We start from the raw sequence: 17,211 nt of genomic DNA, 5'->3' as shown, positions 1-17,211 counted from the left end.
TAATACAACTACTCTTGTTCCATTGCATAGCCCATCGCTCATATATAAATTACGCAATAACATTACGATACATCCTTCTTTTAACAGTAATTCAGCCAGTGGGAGACCGGACGGTGTTAACGCTTGTAGATATTCTATGGGATATGTTAGGTTGATGTTTTCATCTTCTGCACCATCACCAGCAACTGTTTCAGTATAGTCTATTGATACGCACTTAATCAATTTTCCGTGTAACCGATCGACAATTTTTTCGTTAATTCATTTGCCTTCATCGTTTCTCGCTGCTAGTATTGCACGCGTACTCATTTCTTCTGTTGATAATTCTAAGGGTTAAAATTCTTCAATAAGATTTTTACATAATAAATTTTCTTTTATTTGGAGATTTTGAATTTTAAAGTTGCCAATGTCTAGTAGCCAGTTTGCAAAATCATCCGAATTATATATTTTTTTAATTTTAATTGTTGGAACAAAGACCATAAAGGTCCACTCTTTAGGCACGCATCGTAAATCTGCTTTCGGCCTCCTTTCTTGACTGCTGGTAGAACTTGTCTAAAGTTGCCTCCCAGTATAAAGGTTTTTCCTGCAAATGGTTTTTCAGATCCAAAAATGTCCTTAAACGTTTTGTCAATTACATTTAATACTGTTTGTGGGATCATTGATGCTTTGTCCCAAACAAAAATTTCATTCTGTTGCATTTCTTGTTTCGTCTTCTTTTTCCAGTTCAATGTAACATTTTCATCTGTGATATTTAAAGGTAAGTTAAACGTTTTGTGAGCTACTGTATTTTACCGCATGGAAGAAGAATTGCTGCTATCCCTGTCTGTAGCTGCTGAAGTATAAGGCGAGTTCAACCAAGGATAAAACGCATGCCGAAAGAAATCTCTCCGTCCAAAAGTTTGTTTTAAAAATATTTAGTGAAAGTTAAAAGCAAATAATCCACACAAGAATAAAGAAAAAAGTAGTTACACACATAGAAGAAAAGGCAAAAAAAAGGAAAAATGTGTCCTCTCTAAACTTAGCTTTTCTTGAGAAACTTTAGTTATTTCTGTACTTAAAAGTTCTTTACTTCTTCTTCTATACTTAAAGATTCTTTGCTGCTTCTTCTGTACACTATAAGCGTACGGCTTTGCACTTAAATAAGTGTGTTTTCTTACGAGTTACTTCACATACTCAAAATGTCTGTATGCACTGTTTAAAACCATGTGCCCTCTACACCTTTCACATGGCAAGGCTGGTCACTAAATGAGAAAAAGTTTTAGTCAAAGCTGTTAGAAATGGCTAGAATATACCAATTCAATTGTACTTATGGGGGTTATAGGAACCTCCCATAGATTATGCATTGTCATCTAGTAAAATATTTATGAATCTTATGTAACTATGAAATTGCTCTTACACTGTCCATGCTATCGATGTAATTTTTTTTCCATAGCTGTTTGCAATAATGGACTAAACATTTATACAAAAATGTTTTCCCTGTTCCGCCTGGTCCATCTATGAAGAATAATCGCTGTTTAATTTCTCCGAGGATACTTTTTTGAATTGTGTCAAAATGGATAATAATAATATATTTTATCTATATAGCGCCTTTCCCATGCTCAAGGCACTTACAGAATATAATAAAGAATGGCAGTGTATACAGTATATAGCATTGTACAAACCAGATAAATAAATAAAGAAGATTAAGACAGTGAATTCTGAAAAAAAAAGAAACAGACAACATAATTGATGGTCTAGCACACACACACAGGTTACATTAGCATCTTGACAGAGAAGTAAACTGAGAGAAGGGTAATAAAGTCAAATAGAGCTAAAAGCCTTCCTGAACAGATGAGTTTTGAGTTGTTTTTTAAAAGAATTCATGGAGTCAGCTGACCTGATTAATTTCGGTAGGTCATTCCAGAGTCTGGGCGCTATACAGCTGAAGGCCTTGTTACCCATGGAGTGTAGATTAGTGAGGGGCACAACATGGTTGCCAGAATCAGAGGACCTTAGTGGGCAGGCAGGCACATAGTGATGGAGAAGGTCACTAATGTAGTTTGGCACGAGGTTATTTAAGGCTTTGTAAGTTATTAGTAGGATTTTATATTCGATTCTGTAAGACACAGGGAGCCAGTGGAGACGGAGCAGGATGGGTGTGATGTGCTCGCTGTTGCTGGTCCGTGTAAGGACTCTTGCAGCTGAGTTTTGAATAAGCTGGAGCTGTGATATAAGATTAGAAGGGGCACCTGCCAGTAGGGAATTACAATAATCGATGCGGGATGTGATAAAAGCATGGACATGTTTCTCAGCGTTGGAAAAGGAGAGGAAGGAGCGAACACGGGATATGTTACGGAGGTGAAAGTAAGAAAGTTTCTTAATGTGATTTATGTGGGCGGAATAAGAGAGGGAGGAATCAAAAATGACACCAAGATTTTTTACAGTAGAGGCAGGTCTGATGAGATCACCGCCAAAATGGACTGGGAAGGAGCTCATTTTATTAAGTTGCATTTTAGTCCTAATTTTCAGGAGTTCAGTTTTATTGCAATTTAATTTTAAAGAGTTCTGCTCCATCCAGGTTTTAATTTCACTAAGGCAGGTTGTGAGCTGAGAAAGCTCTGATGAAGTTCCACTTTTAACATTGAAATAGAGTTGAGTATCATCTGCATAAAAATGATAACCCAGTCCATAGCTACGGATAATATGGCCAAGGGGAAGCATGTAAATACAGAACAGCAGAGGACCGAGGACAGAGCCTTGAGGGACTCCTTGTGTGACTGGCGCTGAGCTGGATCTGCTCTTGCCAAGACTAACAAACTCTTGCCTATCAGTCAGATAGGACTTGAACCACTGGAGGGCAGTGCCAGAGATACCCAGCATGTTCTCCATTCTGGATCTTTGATCTGGATCTTTGATCATCGTTTTAATTGTGAGTACATTTCCTGATATAATTTTTTATGGTCTTCCACTGTTACATCTTCGTCTGCTATTATCTCTTTCTTTACCTCTGATTCGTTAATTTCTTGTGGAAGTCCAAATTGCTGCATTGTTAAATCTTCTGCTTCGAACAATTGTTTGATGATTGAAAGAGCCATTTGTTCGTTTGACTTTTCGGATAATGGTCCTTTGAACGCTTTCCATAATTGTAAAGCATCAACTTCACCTGCCATAATTAAGTACACGAAGAAGTGTCTTAATTTGTCAGGCATCATTACAGACGTGGCATCAGACATTATTTCAAACATATAGTCGTCCGATTTACATAATCCAGCTGCTCAAGCCACATCTTAAAAGGTACCGTAGTTCCATCTATAGTTAGAACATCTCTATACGACGTTGCTCCTTTCGATTCTCGTAACAACAGTTTTAAATGAAAGTGTTCGCTCTCTTTTGGTGATACAATATTTAATCGTGCAACACTTTTGCAATTCATTTTTCTTGGATGCCACAATCTTTTTTGTTTTTGTCACATGTAATGTTGAGGTATTTGCGCATACGTATATGTTTTTGCATTTATGTCTTTTTTATTAAGTTCAAAATAAGCCAGTAATTTTGTATTTTTAGTTTTTGCTACTTGTAAAGCAAAATGAAAGCTTTTGGAATTTTTTTAAACACTATCTTTCAATTCCCAACATGCTGAATCTTTTAAATGAGGTCCGTGAGACTTGTGTTTAACGACTTTGTACCATAATTCACGATAGGTTTCTCTGTTTGGAATTTCAGCACAGACAAAATGATCTACATCATCAGCAGTTAATAATTTTTTTTGCAAACTAACCAATAAATGCATGTGAGGTAAATCCCTTTTTTGAAATTTGATCGTGTAAATGTATGCTCAGATTTGACCGAACACCGTTTCGAGTTCTTTCAATAAAGTTAAGACTTTCTGATAAAACAATCTACTTATGAAAGTCTGAATATCCTGAGCCGATGTAGCAGGTGGCATTGTTTTCCAAAATCTACGGATTTCTGGCCATTGTGGATTGCACGTCATTGTAATAAATAAATCTGGCCGACCGATAGTTCTGGATATTGCCAATGCATTGTGATATAATTGTTGTAATGCTCTTGGACTACCTTGATATGATGAACTATTGATATTTGAATTTTGAACGTGATCAATGAGTCCTTGCATATGTTACGTTCTAAGTTTTGCTTGATTCGTTTTAATAATGAAAAGACGATTAGCTTTGACTTTTAGATACGCATTAATAATGTAATGTTGCGTTAGACATTGGAACGTATTGCTAATTTTGCCCCGAAATATTGTGTTGGTGTTAATACGTTTTTCTGAATTCGTGTGTTTCATATTGTATGACCATCCTGTTTCTTCATCTGGGAAAAGCAAAGGAAAGAGTAATGGATCGGAATGTGGTGAATTATTAGACAGAAATGTCGATTCATGTTCTGCTTTCGAATAAACACGAGTATCTACTCTTTTTTTGATATTTCCATCTTTTGAAACTATTATCGCTGATAATTCACCATATGTTGGTTTATTATATATGCGTGCATGGTCTTTCTGATTCATATAGAAATCCAAGAAACGTCTTTGTCCGTGTTTTGAAGATAAATTTTGTGTAAAGTGCGATACTTTTGGACATATGGATTTGTATCTGTTATTGGCTGTATAATTTCTAATATGTCCGATCATTTAACTCTTTTGATTCTATGTTGCATCGCTTCTCCATGATCATAAGTATACACCTGACCGAATTGTGGTTTCTTCGAAATTAAACTTATTGTTGCTTTAATTGTTGCTGGACCACAGATTCTCATAGCGTATGGTCCATTCTTTTGTAAATCTACGTTTTGCGCATTGAATGATGCGAATGCGAAAAGATTATTGTAGACTCGGATATTTTTCCTGTAGTGTTTGTGGATTTCACTTTCCCCAAACATCAAATCTTTTAATTCTCTTGGATATGCCTCCTCATTGTGTATAAACATTACTTTTCCCTGATGGCAACAATAGACGATCTACAAGTCTCTGACTTAAACTTCAAAGCCTTACAATATTTTCATACTTCTGACATATCACCTATGTCTATATATTCGATCTCTATTCGCCTTTTCGTTATTTCTCAGAGTAATAATTTCTCTTTATTTGAGCTAATGCGATGTTTACCTAGTTTTGACACTTTCATTTTTTTCTGCTTTCATATTCTGTATCTTGCTCTGCATGTGTTTCGCACCTACGTTTTCTTTTGTGTCTTTTGAATTCCACTGTTTTCATTATCTCTAACCTGCTCTGCATGTAATTGGCCCCTTGTTTTTTTAACCTCTTTATGACGTTTTACTTTGTTTTTTATTTCTGACCTCGCTTTGTCCTGCTTTTTTTTCAATGACACCTGGTCCGTGGTGATTATTTTCCCTTTTTTCGAGTAATAATTTCCGTTTGTTTGCGCTACAGCGATCGTTACTTTCTTTTTTTTGATACTTTCTAATTTTCCTGCTTTTATATTCATTGACTTTCTCTGCATTTATATCGCTTCAATTTTTTTTTTGAGCCTTTCGAATTCCACTGCTTTCATAATCTCTAACCTGCTCTGCATGTGTATAGTGCCAACGTTTTTAAACGTCTTTATGAAGCTCTACTTTGTCTTTTACTCTTTGTCATTTAATTCTGAGCCCGATTGGACGTGCTTTTTTTTAGTTCCACTTGTTCTGGGCTGATTATTACTTTCCTTTTTTTCTGAATTTGCACCTAGATTATTCTTTTTCTTTTTTCATTTTTTTCTCTCCAACGCTTTTGAGTCTCTTTTCTCCATGCTGCTCTTTCTTCTTTGCTTAGTCTTCGACGTTTCATCTATAATGTATTGTCCTTATATGCTTTGTATGTGCTGAGAGCCCTGGATATGTGTGTGCTCAAAGCCTTTACACGACTGAATGTTTTGCTGCCCGTGGTCTTATTTGATGTTGGTTGTAAGTAGGGCATGTCTTGCAAGAATCTCATGTTCTACATCCCCGCGAGACGGTCCTGGGTCAATCTCTTGGCACAAAGTCTCATGTTTAAGGTCCCCGCGAGACGCTCCGCGGCCAATCTCTTTCGTCTTGCAGTTCTTTTAAGAGTGTTCGTGATCTTCACGTGAAGATTACGTCTCGTCTCCCTAGTCTTTCTCTCCCAGGATTTTTTTTTTATAATAGAGAGGTACTGTATGACTCTCGGTGCACGTAGTTTTCTTTCTGCAGAAGTCATTAAGGATAACCGTCCATCCATTTTATAACCATTGAATCCAACTTAGGGACATGAGAAGCCATTACCTGTTATAATGGTGCTGGAAGTAAGCTAGGAACTATCCATGTACTGGGCACCAGCTTCATTGCAGATTACACTCATGCTAAACCCACATTCAGTCACGCTAGGCCAAAACTGGAGTACCCAGAAGAAAAATCTATGCAGACTCACCTAGAACATGCAAACTCCACATCGCCAGTCACAATAAGGATAAGTCGTCCTTAAAACATTATGGGTCATAAATCTTTATTTTTGAATTACTTTGTTTTACTTTCATTCGTTTTCATTTTGTTTGATTGTCACAGTTTCTGCATGTAGTTTAATAAACTATTTTGTACTACCTTGAAGGGAGCATGTTATAATCTCTTGATAAAGTCTTACATTTCACATTTAATCATCAAAACGTTTATTACAAGTATATATAGGTTTATCATCTCACTATTTTTGTGTGCAGAATACAGTTAAATTCTTTCTTGTATGTGCTAATGAGCATGCAACATAAAACGTGTCTTCACTCGGTGGTGCCATAATTTGACCTTTGTCTATAATGATTCCTGCAGTGGGCTATATAAAGTATGGGTATGCCAGTGAGCCCAGGCAATCTAGCACGTGTTAATAACAAATATTATCTTTAAAATATACTGTATTTTCCAAGAAATTGTTTAATGATTTAAATATTTTAAGAGTAATGCTCAAACACCACTATAGTACTATATTTTAAAGTGATATCACTATTACATTGTTCTTGTCTTAAGCATAAAGCTGCTTGCTTCTACTCATACTGTTAATATCAAATGAGGTGCAGGACATCCCAAGAAATAATTTATTGCAAATACTTGTATCAGTTAGTACACTTCATTAATACCTGAAACCCTAAAGGGAATTATGATATTAAAGTGATGCAAAATGCCCGGGTTAAAATGTAGACCATGTTCTTCTCTGTATGTAATCTGCACATTCTTAATGTATCTAAATTATATTTTTATCCAGATACAGAAAGATAATATTTTCCAATTTGTTTATCTTGTACCAATGCTCTACATTATCTGTTATAGGATCCCTGATTGAACAGCTGAATTCTGCACTGTTGTTTCCTGATGAAAATCTAAAGACTGCTGTGTGTTATATATATGCTCACCTGTACAGTTCTCCTGTTGCTGCTGAAAAGCAATCTGTAATCTGCCAGGAACAACTTTGTGGGCTTCTGCTTTCCACACTTGACAATGCCCAGACAAGGGAGCTGCAAGTCAACTGTATAGGTGAGGTGTCCATGTGAAAGATTGAAAGACATTTTTCATATAGACTGGTTAAAATAATTTCAGGCCCTGTTTCAATGCCCTTGAGACTGTTCTTGGATTGCTTGTTGTATACAAAGCTGTACTTTGCCATTTGTATCTCACAGAATGTCACTAAACATCAAAATGTATTAGTCATATTTTAGAAATGCACAACAGAACTTGTAAGTAGAGTATTAACTTCTTCTTTTAATTATTTGAACAATGTGGTCTTAATCTTTTCTGTCGTTTGCATTTGAGAGTATAGTAACAGCATATCAATATGTAGCCATGTTATTTGGATGTGATGATGGCGTTGAAAGACATTGATGAAGGATTGCTAAAAAAAGTCAAGGTAGACTTGTGTGTGTGTTTTTAAGAAACCCTTGAGTCTTAAGACTTATAATATTTTCTTACCTTTCAATGAACTCTTTATATTACACAAGGTCAATGAGATTTTTAGTTCTTTTTAGGTCATTTAGAAAAGGAGGATTCAGAAAATTAAATGCAAAACACAAACAAATCTAGTTAACTGATTAATATAGTTACGGCTATTAAAAGTAATAGTGAACGTTATAAAGAAAATCCTATTTGGACTGTATGGGGATGCCACTGGTATATTTATAGATATTTTATATAACTGAAGATATCAATCTATTTGTTTTGCCTGTTTACTTCGTTTTAGTGTAATTTTTATTTGTATTGATCCTAAAATTGAATGCGCTTACATTTTCCATTAATGAGTTATAGGGAGTCGGACCCTATCCCATTAATTTTGGATTGCAAGGCAGAAGTAAACCATAGTTAAAACACACTCTCACACACACCCAATCCAGTTGGCATAATTTAGAGTCTTCAGTTTTTCTCACATGAATTACTTTGAAATGTTGGAGTAAATGAAGTAACCATTGAAAACCCATGTAAATGTATGGAGAACATGCAGACATCATGCAGATAATGACAGCTTTTATTCATATTAGGGCTGTACAATTCATCAACATTATAGATAATAATTGATATTGAGAACAGTTGCCAACAAATTTTATTTTTGGCCATTACTTTTATGCCACAGGAATATTGCAGGTGTTGTGCCTTTTTTTAAAAAAATACTGCATGGTTTAACTTCATTAAGCAGGAAAAAATCCACTGTTAGCTCTTTAATAAAGTGCCATGCACAACTCCAGCAAAGCCAAAAAGATTTTGCATTCATCCTTAATGAATATGGCTACAGTTGATCTGTCCAAGTCTCCATCCATTTTCTAGCCTGTTTATCCAGTTGAGGGTTGCAGGTGCTTATCCAGGCTGCATTGGATACAAGACAGGATCCATACTTGAACAGGGTTCCAGTCTTGTACACTTTCACACATCCATCTATGAAGATGTCAGAATTATCTGCTCCATTGTGTATGTTCATTCCAAAATAAAGTTTTTGTCGATTGTTTGAAAACTTCCACATTGGCCAGTCATTTGTGTGACTCAGTTTGAAGACAATTTCTATGGTTATACAACATGTAATATGTTAATGGAAAAGTGCACTTGCAGAGACTTGCAGTTGGCAGAGCTACTAAAACAGCTTACTTCATTCTAGATAATAAAATGATTAAACACAGTTTATGTCATCTATTGGGGTTATTGAAACCAAAGTAAAGTTTATTAGTAAGTCACATAAAGTTGTCCCTAGGGTAGTGATAGCACATACTGTATATGAGAGGTATGGGATTTAATAAGATGCTGTTTCTAATTAGGAGTAATTGCTGCACTTACAGTCCAATTCAATGGTTAATTCTGGATTAGAGCTCAGGAATTTACAATAGCAAAGTTTGATCCCTTATACGAGGTAGCATACATACGAGAACAAAAACAAAGGATGTTTTACAGGTATTCTCAAATAATAATCTTAAATTGACAACTTTGATTTTGCAAATGTATCCTTACGTCAGGTTTATACGTCACACAACACAACGTATGCGCCTGCAGGCGCTACTGCTATGCAAGCAATGTACTGTTTATACTTGCATGTGTACTTTATTTAAATCTGGAGGATATCACTGGGTGACAGAGCGAGATATCATTACGGTAAGAAAACAAAGTTCAGTTTCGATGTGTTGTGATTTGCTTGAAACATTCATTAAATTTCCAGGACACCTTGCCACGATATCCCTGAAAAGGATGGATGTTTAATTATCACATTCATCAGTCCAGGGACACGCTCAATCCAGCAAGCATTGGGCTGAAGGCGGAAACAATCCCTGGACGGGGCTTCAGCTCATTGCAAGGTGAATACAAGCACACTCATACATTAGCATCATTTCAGCATCACCAAATCCGCAAACCTGCATGTCCTTGGAAGGAAACCGAAGCACACTGTGGAAACCCAACATGAAATCATACCAACTGTAGGCAGGGAACACCAGGAATGCGACTCCCTACTGTGAGGAAGCTCCACCATCGTGCCCCCCCACATGTGTAATTATTAGCAGTATTAATAATTTAAATGAAGTTAACAATTTATCTGTAAAATGTAACATAGATGCATTAACACAAGCTTTCATGAAAGTGATATCAAGTATAAATCTAAGGATTCTAAATATGCAGTGAGCTGGAATATCATAAATTTAATGTGTTCTGTCTGGCAATCACTGCCTGCTACAGGAGGAAGCCCCAGAAACACTTAGCAATTAACAAGTGGGTCGATTTTAAGCTGACATTTACAACATTCTACTTTAATGACAAAATAAACTATGAGGCTAAAGTTGAAATTTCCACTTTAATCTCAAAATAGAACTTTTTACTTGACTGTGTCCTTAATTGTTTTCCTCTGTGGCTCAAATACGCTTCTGTACGTTGTGTAGGTACAAAAAAACACAGAAGCTACACAGAAGATGGTATGTGAGACCTTTAAAATGTATTACATCATTACAATGGGGAATATGCAATGCCAACTGTATTGTCTATGTGAGAAGTAGATGAAGAAAAGCACCACAAATACATTTGAATGTGTGCATTTAAATTTGATGATTTGCTTCAATGCATCGAACCATTCATCAAACATCGAAGCACGCACATTGAGCCTGTAGGATCCGCATATTTGCTGTCACATGTTGATAGCAAACGGAGACTGATGTCACATTTCCAACATGAACACATTGTGTCCCGCAAGTTTTTTGCTGGTACTCCAACTTGCACATGTGTCACATGAACTGTCAACTGTGGGACCTTATATAGATAGGTGTGTGCCTTTCCAAATCATGTCCAATCAACTGAATTTACCACAGGTGGACTCCAGTTAAGCTGCAGAAACATCTCAAGGATGATCAGGGGAAACAAGATTCACCTGAGCTCAACTTTGAGCTTCATGGCAAAGGCTGTGAATACTTATGTACATGTGCTTTCTCAGTTTTTTTATTTTTAATAAATTTGCAAAAACCTCAAGTAAACTTTTTTCACTTTGTCATTATGGGGTGTTGTGTGTAGAATTCTGAGGAAAAAAATGAATTTAATCCATTTTGGAATAAGGCTGTAACATAACAAAATGTGGAAAAAGTGATGCGCTGTGAATACTTTCCGGATGCACTGTGTGTGTGTGTGTGTGTATAGATATATATACATATAATCTATACTAATAAAAGGCAAAGCCCTCACTGACTGACTGACTGACTCACTCATCACTAATTCTCCAACTTCCCGTGTAGGTAGAAGGCTGAAATTTGGCAGGCTCATTCCTTACAGCTTACTTACAAAAGTTAGGCAGGTTTCATTTCGAAATTCTACGCGTAATGGTCATAACTGGAACCTGTTTTTTGTCCATATACTCTAATGGAGGAGGCGGAGTCACGTATCGCGTCATCACGTATTACGCCTCCTACGTAATCACGTGAAGTGAAAACAAGGAAGAGATTTACAGCACGAGTCAAACGTGGGAACGAAGGTATGACATTAATTGTTGAGTGTCTTTTAATACTGTGTAATTGTTGAGTGTCTTTTAATACTTTGTAAGCATACATATTAACAGATGTGCAATTAAACGTGTGCATTTACGGGATGATTTCTCAGGCTTAAAGCTCGAAGTGATCACTCGAGTGAAGACAGCTTCACAAAAAAAACAGATCCTTAACAAACTGTTATTGGTATATTTTCCCTCAATTTTAAAAGGTTTTCTTTTCTTCTTAATAAAAATTTAAAAGCAGAACTTCGCCGGTGCGATCCGCGGGGATTTGAGTGACTGACGCATACAGACAAATTCATGAGTGCAGGTACTTCGGAAAGAAAGCAACGTGTAAACCTAAAGTTTAAATTAAGTTCATAGACATACAAAAGGTTGCCATTGATTTGAGGCAAGATTGCTTTTCTCCTGTACAACTATACGTTGCATTCTCAAGAGTGTGCTTGCACGGCTTGGTCATATTACAACTGGAGTGCTGAACTGACAACGTTATATACAAACAGAACAATCGTAAAAACAGGATTAAATAAAAAGGCTGCTTCCGTTGGCAAAGCAACGAAAAAGGAAGACCTTATATGACGTTCGTTTATAAAACAGCGGAGAGGCTGTGTGAAGTCAGCTTCACAAAAAAACAGATCCTTAACAAATTGTTATTAGTATATTTTCACTCAATTTAAAAAGGTTTTCTTCTTAATAAAAATTTAAAAGCAGTACTTCGCCGCTGCAAAGCACGGGGATGTATATATATAGATAGATAGATAGATAGATGTGCAATTAAATGTGTGCATTTACAGGGTGATTTCTCAGGCTTAAAGCTCGAAGTGATCACTCGAGTGAAGGCAGCTTCACAAAAAAAACAGATCCTTAACAAACTGTTATTGGTATATTTTACCTCAATTTTAAAAGGTTTTCTTTTCTTCTTAATAAAAATTTAAAAGCAGAACTTCGCCGGTGCGAACCGCGGAGATTTGAGCGACTGACGCATACAGACATATTCATGAGTGCAGGTACTTCGGAAAGAAAGCACCGTGTAAACCTAAAGTTTAAATTAAGTTCATAGACCTACAAAAGGTTGCCATTGATTTGAGGCAAGATTGCTTTTCTCCTGTACAACTATACGTTGCAATCTCAAGAGTGTGCTTGCACAGCTTGGTCATATTACAACCGGAGTGCTGAACTGACAACGTGATATACAAACAGAACAATCGTAAAAACAGGATTAAATAAAAAGGCTGCTTCCGTTGGCAAAGCAACGAAAAAGGAAGACCTTAAATGATGTTCGTTTATAAAACAGCGGAGAGGCTGTGTGAAGTCAGCTTCACAAAAAAACAGATCCTTAACAAATTGGTAGATTTTCACTCAATTTAAAAAGGTTTTCTTCTTAATAAAAATTTAAAAGCAGTACTTCGCCGCTGCAAAGCACGGGGATGTATATATAGATAGATAGATAGAGATATATATGTATATATATAGATAGATAGATAGATAGATATATATATGTATATATATATAGATAGATAGATAGATAGATAGATATATATATATATAGATATATATATATATATATATATATATATATATAGATATATATATATATATATAAATAGAGATATATATATACTAGCAAAATACCCGCGCTTCGCAGCGGAGAAGTAGTGTGTTAAAGAGGTTATGAAAAAAAAAGGAAACATTTTAAAAATAACGTAACATGATTGTCAATGTAATTGTGTTGTCATTGTTATAACTGTTGCTGTCTTTTATATATATATATATATATATATATATATATATAATATATATAATATACACACACACATAAACATTTATATACATATATATACATATCTACATATACACATCTACATATATATACACACATACATAAACACACACATAAGACTTACTGACTGAAACGGGCTTTCATTGACAATCATGTTACGTTATTTTTAAAATGTTTCCTTTTTTTTTCATAACCTCTTTAACACAGTACTTCTCCGCTGCGAAGCGCGGGTATTTTGCTAGTATATATATAATGCGTGTGTGTGTGTATATACAGTCGACCCTTGATTTACGACCGGCCGGACAAGCGAACAACTTGGTTTACGACCAAAATTTTTGTATTGAATTTGAATTTTGAATTATGACCAACGTCTTGCGTTACGACCCGAATGCGGTCACGTGTATCCGCTTGTGCGATTGTAAACAAACAGCTGAGAGCGTTTGTAAGCATCAGTTGGAGCCCAGATACATACGTTTGTGGACGTAATTTCTGTCAGTGCAGTGATATATACAATTTATTTTGATAATTGCTAAGGAGGGAAATGAAGGTAAAGAAAGCGATCACAATTGAAACGATGAAGGAAATTGTGTGGAAATATGAGAGTGGCGTTCGTGTGACCGATCTCGCTAATATGTACAGCATGTCGAAATCCACCATCTCGACAATTTTACAAAGAAAAGAATTGTATAGCTCCTTCCAAACAATAACCACCTTCCATTTCATTCTCCTCCTCCTCCCTTCCTGCAAGCCAAAGATAATGTGTGTATATGTATGTATGTGTGTATGTGTATATATATATGTATAAATATGTGTACATGTTGTCACACACATGCACATGGGAGGCTGCTAAAGTGCTTGAGTAAAGGCAATTCTGAATCAGACCGGGATGTGGCAGAGTGCACTGACTCTCTTTCTCCCTTTCCTGCAAACCAGTCACGGGAGATTCCATCTGGCCCTCTTGATGTCACTTCCAGGTCCGAGCCTATGGATGAAGACCTTGCCGGCTCCGGCCCCTATGATGTCACGTCCAGGCTCGAGCCTATGACTGAAGACCCGACCCCTTTGACCTCACTTCCTGTCTTCCCCTTTAAAAGCCTCCACCTTTTCCCTATTCCCTCAGTTCTGTTTTCAACTCCGTTTTGTGCACATCAGTGCTGTGCAACATATTCACGACTTTGCTGCCAGGATACTAATTATATGGGTGGCTGCCCCAAACCTTGCTATGGCTCTGTGTGGAGTTTATGACAATGTATATTAATGTATATATGTATGTATGTATGTGTATATATGTTTGTGTGTGTATGTTTATATTGTAACAAAGGCACTATATAGGCGCCCGACCCGGCACAGATGGACAGAGAGGCACTTGTAAACTAAAGACACGTTTTATTTTTCTTCACCCGTGGATGCACGTCTTCACTGTTACCCGCAGGCAATACACAGGCCATAAAGCACTATCCCAACACAACACAACAATCCTTTCTTTTACCACCACTTCTCCACAAGCGTAGTCCTCCTCCTCCCGACCCTGGCTTCTCGAGTGGTGGTGGCTGGCCCTTTTTATAGCCCACCTGAAAGTGTTCCAGGTGCTTGACCACCTGGTCCTAATTGCACTTCCGGGTAGGGCCGAAGAGGCGTCCAGCCAGGCTGTTGAAACCAGACAGCCCCCCCTCAGCGGCCACCCCGGGCCCCAACCAGGCTGTGGAGGACTCCATCTCCCATGGAGCCCTGCAGGAGGTTGGGGAATCACCGTTGGCCAGGGAGGCTGCCACCAAGCGACCCGGGGGAGGTACTGAGCTGTCCATGGCTGCTGCCCCGGAACATAAGCAGCAGGGGCGTCCCAGCCAGGCATGGGACCCGGCTGTCCACCACAATATAATATGTGTGTGTAATGACACTGTTACTATTTCCTGTTTAGTTTTAAAAGCTGAAATTTGGAAGGATGGTACATCTGAGTAGGTAAAGTCAATAAGTATCAAATAAGCAGGGAAATATTGATACACTGTATGTCAGTATTTAGAGGTAGCCCCTCCCAATAGGTAAACTAAATACCTTAAATGCCTCGACAGATTTGTTTGAAATTTTGTGATGTTATAGAAAAAAGAAAATTGGGCAATTTTTTTTTTTTTAATTTCATGATATTTGTCCGTAGTAGAGCTTTAGTTGACTATTCTTAGGGACCAGGACCTTTTTTGCTTCAGCGGTGATTGTGCAGAGAAACAGGGTGTGCAGTTCATGCAAATGAATGTTGCAAGCAGAACGGTGGCACTGACCTAGCTGTGGCTGAAGAGAAATGGGGATGATGGAGAGTGAAAAGGGGAACGGTCCTGCACAGGAAAAAGATCAGTTGTTGAGCTGCATGGAAAATGAAATATTTTGTTAGTGTCTTTTTACTCCTAAGCAGTGTGGTATAAAATACATACGTACTGTAGCCAGATTAAATTGCTTAGCATTGTAATATACATAAACTCCATAGAACATGGAGTTCGGGTGGGGTTGTTTTGGCTTGATTGTAAAATGCAGTAGTAATGCAGAAAATTTGGATGTCGTCTTGGAGGTCAGTCTGATGTGCTGCAGCACTCTGCTTTGCAAACCAGAAACAGAAAACCGCCGGTACAGCGCATTGGCTAGCTTAAAGCCCTGAGTACAACACATGCCAGCAGTGACAGCATGCCTTGGTCAGTTTAAATGCTTGTACAACTCACTGTCAGAACACAGAGAAGTTGGATATTATACATAGTTTAAGATATTATTTCTTATCTGCCTAAAACGTTTGGTTTATTTAATGGGACATGTAAATGTACAGCCTGTACACGTTAATGCTTTATGGAATTAGTTAAAGGAAACCATGATTCAGTGTATATTGCTTTTGATCTCATCCATCCATCGTCTTCTGCTTATCCGAGATTGGGTTGCGGGGGCAGCAGCTTGAGCAGAGATGCCCAGACTTCCCTCTCCCCAGCCACTACTAGCTCTTGCGGGGGAATTCCGAGGCGTTCCCAGGTCAGCCGAGAGACATAGTCCCTCCAGCATGTCCTGGGTTTTCCCCGGAGCCTCCACCCGGTTAGACGTGCCTGGAACACCTCACCAGGGAGGCGTCCAGGAGGCATCCTGATCAGATGCCCGAGCCACCACATCTGACTCCTCTCGATGCGGAGGAGCAGTGGCTCTATTCTGAGCTCTTCCCGGATGACCAAGCTTCTCACCCTATCTTTAAGGAAAAGCTCAGACACCCTGTGGAGGAAACTAATTTCAGCCGCTTGTATTTGCGATCTCGTTCTTTCGGTCACTACCCATAGCTCATGACCATAGGTTAGGGTAGGAACGTAGATTGACTGGTAAATTGAGAGCTTTGCCTTTTGGCTCAGCTCCTTTTTCACCACGACAGACCGATGCAGAGCCCGCATCACTGCCTGTCGATCTCCCGCTCCATTCTTCCCTCACCTGTGAACAAGACCCCGAGATACTTGAACTCCTCCACTTGGGGCAGGATCTCATTCCCAATCCTGAGAGGGCACTCTACCCTTTTCTGGCTGAGAACCATGGTCTCGGATTTGGAGGTGCTAATTCCTATCCCAGTCGCTTCACACTCTGCTGCGAACCAACCCAGAAAGAACTGAAGGTCACAACCTGATGAAGCAAACAGGATATCATCATCTGCAAAAAGCAGTGATCCAATCCTGAGCCCACCAAACCGGACCCCCTCAATGCCCTGGCTGCGCCTAGAAATTCTGTCCATAAAAGTTATGAACAGAATCGACTTACTGCCGGCAATGTGGACCAGGCTCTGACACCGGTTGTACAGGGACCGAACAGCCCTTATTAGGGGGTCCGGTACCCCAAACTCCCGGAGCACCCCCCACAGGATTCCCCAAGGGACATGGTCGAATGCCTTTTCCAAGTCCACAAAACACATGTAGACTGGTTGGGTAAACTGTACAGAACCAAAATTAGAAAAAAGTTGTCTCTGTCCAAATATTTATGGACCTAACTGTATTTT

General features: G+C 38.1%; 1 protein-coding gene across 1 annotated transcript in view; it reads left to right on the top strand.

Annotated features, from left to right (window-relative positions):
* Positions 1–17,211, top strand: part of LOC114663059 (meiosis inhibitor protein 1-like) — a 51,481-nt gene that overhangs the window by 18,755 nt on the left and 15,515 nt on the right. The window contains exon 7 of the mRNA XM_028816827.2: positions 7,270–7,473. Coding sequence (XP_028672660.2) covers positions 7,270–7,473 — 204 coding nt within the window. The remainder of the gene's footprint in view (positions 1–7,269; positions 7,474–17,211) is intronic.

The sequence above is a fragment of the Erpetoichthys calabaricus genome, chromosome 12 (assembly GCF_900747795.2).
Source record: "Erpetoichthys calabaricus chromosome 12, fErpCal1.3, whole genome shotgun sequence".
In the NCBI taxonomy this organism is placed as follows: domain Eukaryota; kingdom Metazoa; phylum Chordata; class Cladistia; order Polypteriformes; family Polypteridae; genus Erpetoichthys; species Erpetoichthys calabaricus.
Note: the sequence above shows the minus strand (reverse complement) of the source record. Positions and strands in the feature narration are given on the sequence as shown.